This window comes from Diospyros lotus, chromosome 1 (genome assembly GCF_014633365.1).
Source record: "Diospyros lotus cultivar Yz01 chromosome 1, ASM1463336v1, whole genome shotgun sequence".
In the NCBI taxonomy this organism is placed as follows: domain Eukaryota; kingdom Viridiplantae; phylum Streptophyta; class Magnoliopsida; order Ericales; family Ebenaceae; genus Diospyros; species Diospyros lotus.
Window position 1 is genome coordinate 26,323,654 of NC_068338.1, and position 12,267 is coordinate 26,335,920.

At 37.3% G+C, this 12,267-nt stretch overlaps 1 protein-coding gene across 4 annotated transcripts in view; it reads right to left on the reverse strand.

Moving 5' to 3' along the window:
• Window positions 1–92: 92 nt before the first annotated feature.
• Window positions 93–12,267, reverse strand: part of LOC127800417 (DNA polymerase epsilon catalytic subunit A-like) — a 68,456-nt gene continuing 56,281 nt past the window's right edge. For all 4 annotated transcript variants that reach the window (XM_052335020.1, XM_052335011.1, XM_052335028.1 and 1 more), the window contains 14 exons: window positions 11,670–11,802; window positions 11,465–11,566; window positions 11,295–11,378; window positions 4,758–4,832; window positions 4,569–4,628; window positions 4,132–4,394; window positions 4,005–4,053; window positions 3,488–3,648; window positions 3,339–3,405; window positions 2,726–2,851; window positions 2,377–2,547; window positions 2,083–2,283; window positions 1,363–1,469; window positions 93–1,029 (listed from right to left, as the gene is read on the reverse strand). In XM_052335020.1, coding sequence (XP_052190980.1) covers window positions 669–1,029; window positions 1,363–1,469; window positions 2,083–2,283; window positions 2,377–2,547; window positions 2,726–2,851; window positions 3,339–3,405; window positions 3,488–3,648; window positions 4,005–4,053; window positions 4,132–4,394; window positions 4,569–4,628; window positions 4,758–4,832; window positions 11,295–11,378; window positions 11,465–11,566; window positions 11,670–11,802 — 1,960 coding nt within the window. In that variant the 3' untranslated portion in view covers window positions 93–668. The remainder of the gene's footprint in view (window positions 1,030–1,362; window positions 1,470–2,082; window positions 2,284–2,376; window positions 2,548–2,725; window positions 2,852–3,338; window positions 3,406–3,487; window positions 3,649–4,004; window positions 4,054–4,131; window positions 4,395–4,568; window positions 4,629–4,757; window positions 4,833–11,294; window positions 11,379–11,464; window positions 11,567–11,669; window positions 11,803–12,267) is intronic.

Genomic DNA, 12,267 nt, shown 5'->3' on the forward strand with positions numbered 1-12,267 from the left:
TCGAAGGACAACCGTAGATGTTTATTTAAGTACCTTATATGTAGTCTTATATTATAAAATAGTTTAAGAGCGAACACTTGATGTTAAAAATCATGAAAAACGAAGCCACGAATCCATTATCATTATGCATTCAGTATATACACAACAAAATACAGAGACCGTTCAGTAACTGCGTACATCCCCAATATTTTTATTACAAAAAAACGAAATGGTAAAAATAATATATAAACTTTTGACCAAGGGAAGAGAGGTATAGGAGACTACAGGGGCTGTTTTCTATTTTCTAATGACTGCTTTAGTTTAAGTTGCCAGTATCACGTATAAGGCTTTTGCACAACTAAGAGGATCGCCATTCTCCAGCGTCCTTCAGGATTAGCTATATCATTTGCAGTTTGGCGACACTGCTACAGTACATACGGTCAGCACTATTACGACACTTAAATCGATAGTTCTAGAACGTACTGGATATCATTAAAATATCCACTAGAGAAGGCTGACCGTATGCACCGTAGAATATCCACTAAAGAAGGCTAGGAATGACTGGAATGTTGTGGAACGTCCTGGAACCGATTGATCATGCCATATGGCCTGTCATGCAGTCAATCCAGTCGCATCCGTGTCATCCCTGCGAGGTCCGAGATAAACACGGCCAATACGTGATCTGCAATTTATTTGATTTCTAGAATCCAGGCAGTACATTCTTGGAGTAGTCGAAATTTCTGATGCACAGCTATGTTAAAGAAAACCTGCATCTTGTTGCGGAATTCAGAAACGTCTTCCTTGCACCTAAAAGGGCCAGCACAAGCACAATGCTCGGCCAAGTGCGCTGCTTTAACCTGGTTGCACTTGAGGCACACCAGGTCTTGCAGATGGTAGAGCCGTTCTCTTTGCCGTACAATCTGAAGAAGAGAATTCTCCATTACTTCGCGGTCGTAGGGCTGTCCGCATTGTGGCACACCACAGCGCCACTCTTGAGCCAATAAAGCTCTGTCACGGCTCAAATCCAGGTCTCTGCAGTCATTACAGTAGCTGTATAACACACAAAAACAAACTAAAATTAGCACCTACTCTGGAGAGATTTTTCCCTTTTGCTCCATTCCCTTTGCATTACTAGCTAAAGCCAGTGAAGAAAAGTATTTATAGCCCACAAAAACCAGTTTCCCAATATTCTAGCTGTAATGCAACTGATTTCACAATAGATTCAATGACAATTTTATGGCAAGGGCCAAGGAGGATACTATTGGAGTAGATCCTCAAAATGCACATGATAGTTCCTATCAGTTAGTTTTTTGGGTCATATTTGTGTTATTGTAAATACTAGATATGTTCACAAATCCAAAAATAATATTGTTGCCTACATACCTGCAAATCACATTTGGCAAAGTGAATGACAGACACTGATCAAGAAACTCTGCTTCTGGTGCAAATTCCCTCACACGCACATATTTTAAAAGATTCTTCCTCATGATCTGCATGAAGGCACAAGAATATCAGAGCAAAAGCAAATCTAATGGAACTTCCATGGCCCAGATTCAGTCGTCAATTTAGGTATAGCTTCTCTAGGCCAAAAAACAAGGACAGAAACATTCGCTGCAATGTGCAGTTGCTTTAGAAGACTAACTCCTTCAAATTTCGGAGATGTGTGCGCACGCCCCTATTTAGAGTTAGATAATCAAATTAAACATAATATGGCTCAACAATCCATGATTCTCAAGAAACTAAAGCATGCCAAGGATGTCAAAATCAGGAACCTAGGATGAGTATAGAATGTGCATTAGTGATCAGTCCCCAGTTTTAAATGTATGGTTCTAATCTATTAGCTTGTAAGTTGCAAGGATTTTCTGCACAATTTACTTGTCAAGAAAGGGTAATTTATTTATTTTTTTCCTTTAAGAAGGGTAGAGGAATGAGAACATAGGCTGGGAGATGGGAATAAAATAAAATAAAGCAAAATAAAAGAATCAATATTTAAGGCTCTTCCCGCAAAGAATAAGAGAGAATATGACATTATTGTTGTAAGAACGTGATATATATTTGCAATTACTCATTGCATAAATGATGCTAATTTGAAGCATGACTTACCAGAATATCATGCTGGACATTTTGGTCAAGAGCCAGAACAGCGCAGACATGCTTAATGAACTCGAGTGGAGGATCCCCCATATGGACATCCTTGACAAGTGGATTCATCTGTTGGTCAGAAATAGACTTGCTTGTTCCCTTCATATGAAGAGCAGTATCACGAACAATTCTTAGCAGTTTATCAGCAAAATAAGAACTGATCTGCATCACATAAATAATACAATTATTGGACCTGAGCAAAATAGAGAATAAAGAACTTGTACACACTTTGGCAACTCAAATCTCCTCTCATACCTGCTCCCTGAGATACTCTGTCACTTGCAACTCAAAAGTCTCAGCAGCAGCAGCAGTTATCGATGGAGTGCACAAGTTGCTAACCATTAGAGATGCTCTAATTGCAGATTGATCTCGTGCATATTTCCAAGGAATATAAATAAATTCAGAGACAATCAAAATGAAGTGATCCTGTGTAGCACCTCAAAAGATAAAATTAGTTGGAATATGGAAGAAAGAAGATCATGCATTTAATAAATACATAGTAGAGATCATGAAACTTATGTTCAAATTTTTGAATTAACTGTCTGTTACTGAGATCATCTCCTAATACATGTGTAAATTAGAGATACCAAAGTTGAGTGACTACCTGAGTTGCTTTTGGTAAGTTTTCAGCAATATTCCAGCTTGAAACTATATCCACTTGGGATTCGTCATGTGTGCTTCCTTTTTCTAGTTCAGAATTGGTTCTAGCCTGGATTCCACCGAAGTTGTACTACCATCGAAAAAAGAAAAAGAACAAAAATTTAGCAGGAAACAGAACAAAAATAGGACCTTTTTACTAGAACACCTTAAGTGTATGAATAGCCTCAGGATTATAGTGAACGACAGTTTGAGAAACCAATCTAAAACCCCAAGATTGTGGGGGAAAGGGAACATTGAAATCGTTGTTGGTATTATCAGTTCCTGGCTTGAATTAGAGTTCAAATTGCTCTTGCCCTGATTTGCCACATTTTGATTCAATAAAGGGATTTCTGAATTTCTCTTAAGAGATATCTTAACGGGGGTCTATGTGGAGAACCAGAACAACGTTGTCCTTGTGTAATGTTGCACATGCCTTAGAACCTCCCAGACTTTAAGGGTAAGCCCGAAATAAGGAAAGAAAATTTGACTAACAGGAATGTATAATAAATGGAGGAAGTACAAATAAAACAAAACAACAGCAAATATCAATACCAGAAGAGAAAAAGCAATGTGCTAACCTGATCCATAAAAAGCAAGGAGTGCCAGAACTGCAGTGGTTCAAGTTCAATCCATTCAAACAGGTCTCTGTACAAAAAAAATGATTAGAGAGGACATAAACAAAATACTTGTATTGATAACTCAGTGAAATCTGGAGATAGATACCAACCTAGCTTGTAGTGTTTTGAGTAAACTATCACAGTATGCTTTTGCTGCAAATAAATCTGACTTTCCTGTATCTATAATAATTTTTGAAAAATTGGCGAATATGATTGTGGCACCCAACTTACGAAACTCTGCCAACAATAGAGCAAACACTTTTTGCATGACCTGTCAAAATAGTAACAATCAAAAGAAATAAAATATAACATGACTATTGAAAAAGTAGAAGACTTTCACATCTCAATCCAATTACTAATTATTGGAAGACCATTTAACTATTGTCGTCATATTGTTCTCTGTTCTAAGAATTGCACGCATTATAAATTATTGAACTGTTAAAACAATAACAATGACAAGAAGCATGAATTTAACCACATACACAAAATATAACACCCTTGAAAGAAAATACAGAGACAAATGAAAATGTGTTTCGGTGATTGACTAAAGAAATATTTTACAGCAGTATGTATTTCGACAACTATTTTCTCACGGCATCCTTGAGAATTTGCATCTGAAGCTTTTACCTTGTGAAGCATGCGGTGAAGGGATGGATCATGAAGTTTTGACTGTGGACTGCAATATGAAGAAAGGATTTTTATCTTTTTTCTTTTTGGGATAAGTAAGAAGAAAGGGTAAATTAAATGAGACTACCTGCAAAGCCATCGATATAAATGTTGCAGTACTGCATCAGCAAACACATTTCCAGATGTAACTGCATCAACTAGACATCTCTGAATCAATTGTTTGAGAACACGGAACGCAGGTGCACAAGAGGTGCCCTCATCAAAGAAACTCATGTCACTCAAGGTATGTGATGCAGGATTCATATCCTGTTCTAATCCAAAAAAGGCGCCTCCTTCCATTTCATTCACCTGGTTGCTTTTCAGAAGAGCATTAACAGCCAGGTGATGAATCTGCATCAAAGCAAATGAACAATTAAATAAATTAATCATGCACCCATATATAGTTCCCGAGTGGAACCAGCTCCCCCGCCCCTGCCCCCCCCCCCCCCCCCCAAAAAAAAAAAAAAAGAAATAAGAAAAGGAGAAGAAACAAGGAGAGGAAAGGAAAAAAAAAAATTCTTGCACCTTGAGCTCCAAAGCAACTTTCCTGTATGCTCCAGGATATGTAAGAACAGGTTGGTTCACCTAATTTGCAAAAACCACTAGTTTAGTCCAATAAATCAAATTGTCACAGGGCCAGGACAAAGAGTTTCAAATGGATCAGGACGGCAGTGTTCAATAAATCTAACAAATCAACCTATTCCTGAGACTAACCTCATCAGTAAAACATGACTCTTCTTCATTAGTGCCTCCTAGGTCTGGGATGCCATTATCAGATATCCAAAGTACCTGCAAGAACAAACTTTTATTTTTTCTGAAACAATGCTTCTGTATGTATAAACATAAAAGACAGATAGAAGCTGAGCAAAAAGAAAAAAGAAAAACAGATAATACCAAAATCTTTTGTCAGGTTTGCATAACTTCGGGGCAGTTTGACAACACCATCTGTTATTATGCTTTTGTTTTCTATGTTCAAGTTCAGTTTCCATTTTCTATCAACAGAATGAAAATTGAACATGGTGTTTGACAACAATTCTGTTGTGCGAAAAATAAAAACAAAAACATATTGTATATTGTTGGTGGAAAAGATTTAAAAGAAGATCAGCCAAAGCAAGTCCTAAAAAATAGGCAAGGATCTAGCTGCATTATCTCCTAAATTTTAGGAGAAGATTTCAGAGAAAAATTCTCCAACTTAATCTGTTGTATTTTGTATTCCTAATTCCTAGATTTTAGGAGATAGATGATAGAATTCTCTTGTATTTAAAAGACATGGTGTATTCATGGAAATACAAGTTCCGTTTGTAAAGTTTTCTGCCAATATAGAAAACTTAGAAATCCTATTCCTTCAAGGATTTCTTCATGGTATCAGAGCCATGTCTCTAAATCTCTTCTAAGCCTGCGTCTGCTCAGCCTTCATTGATGTTCTAGCTCTTCCGGTTTATTTTAAAGTTCCGGCTGCACTGCTGCTTCAACCATTCTGTTCGGTTCCTGCCTTGATTGCAATAGTCCTCTTCATCTCTTCCTCCAACCATGTCTGAAACATCTGAGAAAGACCTGTCATCTCTAGAAGGATCCAATACGGGTGTTACTCCGATAGGAAGTTTGGTCACTGGGGACTTACCAAGGCTGCATCAATCTTATCAGTTGGATGGGCGCAACTACCTAAAGTGGGCTCAATTGGTGAAAACCTTCCTGAAGGGTAAAGGGAAGCTGCATCACCTAACCGATCCAAGTCCTAAAAGCTCCTATCCAAGCTTTACATCATGGGATATTGAGGATTCCATGATCATGGTCATGGCTGTGGAATGCTATGCAGCCTGAGGTTAGTAAAAATTACATGTTTTTGTTTAATGCTAAGGATGTATGGGAGACTGTTAGGCATACATATTCAAAAGTTCAGGATGCTTCAGTTATCTTTGAGATTAAGATGAAATTGAGTAGCACTAAACAAGGATCACTAACGATTACTGAGTATTACAACAAGATGAATGGTTTATGGCTGGAACTTGATCATTATCAAGACATTAAGATGGTTTGCGGAAAAGATACAGAAACTCTACACTCGATTCTTGAAAGGGATAGAGTTGTGGAACTCTTGGCAGGACTTAACCCTGAATATGACCAAGTAAGGGTTCAAATACTTGGAAGGGAAAGGCTGTCATCTCTTAATGAGGTTTTTGCAGTTGTCTGCAGTGAAGAAAATAGGAGAGTTGCAATGCTGGGGGAGATCCACTCTGAAGGATCTGCAATGCTGACTAATAAAGGAGAGAGGATGCAGTCCAAACCGCAACTAGGAAGAGCTGATGAAGAAGGGTCACGGTTTAAACAAGGAGGAAAAACTGATGTACAGTCTCAACCACAATGGAAGGAGAATTTATGGTGCACTTACTGTAAAAAACCAAGGCATACCCATAAAACTTGTTTTAAGTTACATGGGAAGGAAGCAGTCCTTCAAAAGATAGGAGGATTTTGAAATATGCCTGCTCGAAATCAGGCCTATCTTTCAAACAAACAGGAAGAGAGAGTTGAAAAGACTGACACAGCGAATGGAATGGAACTAAATCAACTAAATGCTGATGAAATCAGCAAGCTTAGACAGTTTTTACAAACAATCCAGGATGGATCGTGTTCCACTACTCAATCAGGTACTAAACCAGGTGATTGTTTCAATTTCTATTTTTTAACAGCCTCTAAAATCATTAGGGATGATACATGGATTCTAGACTCAGGTGCAACATACCATATGTCCCATAATATTACTGTCTTTGATTCCTACAAATCCCTTCTGACTCCTAAACAAATTGTTGTTGCCAATGGCACATCCATTCCCATCAAAGGACAAGGTAAAGTCACTCTTAATCCTAATTTTTCTGTCAACCAAGTCTTTCATGTTCCGAATTTGTCAACCAACCTGCTTTCTATCCATAAACTTACTAAGGATCTAAATTGCCGTGTTATTTTTTCTCCTCATTCTTGTGAATTTCAGGACTTGGCAACGGGGAAGATGATCGGTGCAGCTGAGGAGAAGAATGGACTGTATGTTCTAAACCGAAGGACCTCCTTATCCACCCTAGCCTGCACATATCAATCTCAGCCATTGCATGCTAAAATCTGGTTTCACCATTATCGGCTGGGCCATCCACCTTTTTCTTTGTTAAAAACAATGTTTCCTCAGTTATTTCAGCAAGTAGATCTTAGTACTTTGCATTGTGATGTATGTGAAATTTCCAAACATCATCGAGTTTCATATCCTATTAGTAATACAAGGTCTTCACACCCTTTTGCTTTAGTTCATTCTGATGTTTGGGGGCCATCTAGGACTCCTAATTGTTCGGGAGCTAGGTGGTTCATCTCTTTTATAGATGATTGCACTCGAATGACTTAGATTTTTCTTTTAAAAGATAAAGTTGTTGTTAGCATGATCTTGCCTCAAATTTATTCAATGATCTTAACTTAATTTGGATCCTCTATTCAAAGGTTTAGGACTGATAATGCAAGGGATTATTTTAATCATCACTTGCATCATTTCTTTAATGAAAAAGGAGTTGTTCATGAATCTTCCTGCATCAACACTCCACAACAAAATGGAGTGGCTGGAAGGAAGATGAGACATCTCCTAAATGTCACTAGAACTCTCCTTCATCATTCCAATGTCCCTAAAACTTTATGGGGAGAAGCAGTCCTCACTGCAGCTTATCTCATTAATCGAGTGCCCTCCAAACTTCTTGGCTATAACAGTCCTTTCCAATGTCTCATCTCTTACTTTCCTCATCTTAGCTTGCATACACCTCTTCCTCTTAGGATCTTTGGATGTGTTGCCTTTGTCCACATACCTCAACAAGCTTGGGACAAGCTGGATCCTAGGGCTCTTCGCTGCATTTTCCTTGGCTACTCCAATATTCAAAAAGGCTACAAATGTTATCATCCTCCTACCAGAAAATTCTTTGTTTCTAAAGATGTAACCTTTGTGGAATCTCAATCCTTCTTCACTTCTACTCACCTTGGTCTCCAGGAGGAGAAACACTTGAATGGTGACCAAGGTTTGCCTGATCTAGACCTTCCAGCACCAGCTACTGAAATTCCAACTACTATCCCCACTGTTGCTACTGCTGTTCCTGAAATTCCTAAAATTCCAGCTTTTGTTTCTACTGTTCCTGAAATTCCAGCTTATGTTCCAGCTGAAAACCCTTCGGAAATTCCTATTTCTGGACAAGATCAACACCTGGACACATCCTCCTCAGTCAGATTTCAGGGATCCCCTTATGTGTACCATCACAAACAGCACCTCATATCTACTCCTCAGTCAGGATCAACATCTCCTTTGCAGTCAAGAACTGATATGAACCAGCCTCCCAATCTTGTTCACACGTTTTCTACTGAGTTGGATATTCCTATTGCTATCAGAAAAGGGGTTAGAAGATGCACTCAGCATCCTCTAGCCAATTATCTATCTTACCACAGGTTATCCACAAAACATTCCAGCTTTCTGACTTCTCTAGACTCCATTATTATTCCTAAAACGGTTGAAGAGGCCTTAAAGGATCAGAAATGGAAGCTAGCCATGAAAGAGGAAATGAAAGCCCTAAAGAAAAATGATACATGGGAGTTGGTGCCTAGGCCAAAGGGAGTAAACCCAGTGGGCTATAGATGGATGTACAACTTAAAATATAATGCAGATGGATATTTGGAAAGGTACAAGACCCGATTGGTTGCTAAGGGCTATACTCAAACATATGGGATAGATTATTTGGAGACTTTTGCTCCGATTGCCAAGATGACCACGGTTAGAATTTTGCTATCTTTGGCAGCCTTTTATGGATGACAATTACATCAATTAGATGTGAAGAATGCATTTCTTCACGGTGACTTAGAAGAAGAGGTCTTTATGGAACAACTACCAGGATTCAAAGAAGGACACAAGGGTGAGGTATGTAAACTTAAAAAGGCTCTTTATGGTCTCAAACAATCTCCAAGGGCATGGTTTGATAGGTTCTCTAAGGCTATGAAGCTCATGGGATATCAACAGAGTAGGGGAGATCACACACTCTTCTTCAAACACTCTAAGAATGGAGAACTAACTGTATTATTGGTATATGTGGATGATATTATTGTAACAGGAAATGATTTGGAGGAACAACAGGCATTGAAAGACAATCTGGCTCAGAATTTTGAAATTAAGGACCTGGGAGCACTCAAATATTTCTTGAGAATAGAAGTAGCCTATTCTAAAGAAGGTATCTTCTTATCTCAACGCAAATACATACTTGATCTTTTAAAAGAAATAGGATTGTTGGGCGGAAAATGAGTATGTACTCCAATAGAATCTAATGCAAGGTTAAGTGAAGATAATGATAGTCCTCCAGTAGACAGGGGCAGGTATCAAAGATTGGTAGGGAGATTAATTTACTTGTCACACACTAGGCCAGATATAACCTATGCGGTGAGTTTGGTAAGTCAATTCATGCATTGCCCTACTGAAAGTTATATGCAGGCTGTAAGAAGAATACTGTGCCATTTGAAAACAACCCCAGGCAAAGGAGTTTTATTCAAGACAGGAGGAGATTCATTGGAAGTACAAGGATATACAAATGCAGACTATGCTGGGTCACTTATGAATAGAAGGTCTACCATCGGCTATTGCATGTTTTCGGGTAAAAATTTGATTTCCTGGCGAAGCAAGAAGCAGAGCATAGTGGCAAGATCAAGTGCAGAGGCAGAGTTCAGAGCCATGGCACTAGGTTTATGTGAGTTGCTATGGGTCAGAATTGTTCTAGAAGACTTGAAGATTTCAGTCAATGAGCCGATGAAGTTATTTTGTGATAACCAATCAACCATAAGCATTCCTCATAATCCTGTATAACATGACAGGACTAAACACGTAGAGATTGATCAACACTTTATAAAAGAAAAAATTGAAAAAGGTATAATCTAAATTCCTTATGTTCCTTTTGAAAAACAGGTAGCAAATTTATTGACAAAAGGATTGACAGCTAGAAGATTTGAAGATCTAGTATGCAAGCTAGGAATGATCGATATTCATTCACCAACTTGAGGGGGAGTGTTGGCGGAAAAGATTTAAAAGAAGATCAGCCAAAGCAAGTCCTAAAAAATAGGAAAAGATCTAGCTGCATTATCTCCTAAGTTTTAGGAGAAGGTTTCAGAGAAAAATTCTCCAACTTAATCTGTAGTATTTTGTATTTCTAATTCCTAGATTTTAGGAGATAGATGATAGAATTCTCTTGTATTTAAAAGACATGGTGTATTCATGGAAATACAAGTTCCATTTGTAAAGTTTTCTGCCAATATAGAAAACTTAGAAATCCTATTCCTTCAAGGATTTCTTCATATATTGTAAATAAACATATGCAACAACTCATTTAGTGTTATTTATGAACAAATAATTTCTTTTTTTGTTTTGCTAATGATGAACAAATATTTCAGTTGTAATGAAAATGCTTTAATATGATTACAGAAGTATATAAATATTATTAATAAGTGTAGTTAGCAAACTTATCAATTTTTGTTAGTATAATTAGTGTTAGTTTTTATTTACAAGTCAATTGACATTATCAATGTCATGCCACCAACTGTAACTTGGTTAGTATAAGGTGACATTGATATGGGTGATGATGATAAATACTAACACTAATCAATTAGCAATATCATAAATATTGTATTGGTCACATTAATATTGTACAACAACAATTATAAGCTTTAATTGCACTTATCGTAATATTAACAATATAAGTACTAATATTTTTTCCACTTTTTAATATCATAACAATATTATTAATCACAAGATTTTAACTATTTAACAATATTACGATAATATTGCCATAACACTACTGCGACACAAGTGCTATGAAATTGATAACAATGAAAGTACGGGTAGAAATTTTTAAAAATGGCAACATTGCTTTGAGAACAAGTAAAATAACCTTTTTCTTATGTTCACCTTTTGTGCAGTTTTTTTTTTTTTTCTCTTTTCCCTCTTTTGAAAACATAAATACTTATTAACCAATGTTTTTCTATTTGTGTTTTAAAAAAAATGAAAAATAAAATAGAAAATAGAAAACAAAAAGTTATCAAACAGGCCCTTGGGATTTCAAGCAAGGAACATACAAGAATTTAGTTCCATTTATAAACAAGAATGGTTTAGGAAACCTGAAGTGGAGCTTGCTCTGCTAAATTTCTTCAAAATGGTTCCAACAATTTAGATGTAAAATCATAGGATAGAGATCAAGGTTCAACCTGTTGCTGATCACGTAATGCTCTTGAAAAAAAGATATCTGCTGTATATATAAGCCAGTCAACTTCAAAATTCCCCAATGGTACCTGCACCAATAAGATTGATAATTATTGATGGTCATACTTGGGCGTGCATCGTGTACTGTAACTATAGCCATCAGAAGAAATTTTACATGGGCATATCGTGAAAGCAAAATTCTCTCATTCAACCACTGCGAAGAGGCTGCACACCGTTGCATTCCAATTTTTGCTGCTGTAATTTGCCACCCGAGGGCCTAAATATGACATAAATATGATATGTTCGTTCAGATGCACAATTAGAAAAGAAAATCACAAAGTGGAAGCAGGCAAGCAGCTGCTTGTTCAGAATTTTACAACCTGATAGTTACTGTCACGAGCATTACAAGGGATGTTCACACATGGGAAATCATCAAGAACTCGTATACCCAACTTCATCAGATGAATGTTTGGGCACTCAATGACAGCAATTGCAGGTCCATGATGGCTTTGTCTGTAATGTAATCAAATTCAGCACTTAAAAACATAAACTAAATACCTACTTGAAAACAGTATACTAGGGCAAACAAATTAGCAGGCAAGGGCACAATCGAGAGAGAAGAAAGCTCTCGTAACTCTCTAAATTAAACTCAGATGAAATGAATTAATGAAAAGAACTACAAGAACTCTGCTGAGTTTATATTTATACTCAGCGAGACAACAAGCTAACCAACCGCTACAACATAACCGCCTAACTGATACAACACCAATACATAAGAGTAAAATACAAATAGTATTACAGCAACATCATGATGTGAATCAGGTTGCTAAAGCCTCACAAGATCTGTTGAGCATTAATGGAGGCCCAATATCTGTTGAGCATTCATGGAGGCCCAATTTGAGCATTAATGGAGGCCCAATTTCTGTTGAGCATTTATGGAGGCCCAATAACAAGATTTGGGGTTGATAGATTGAATGA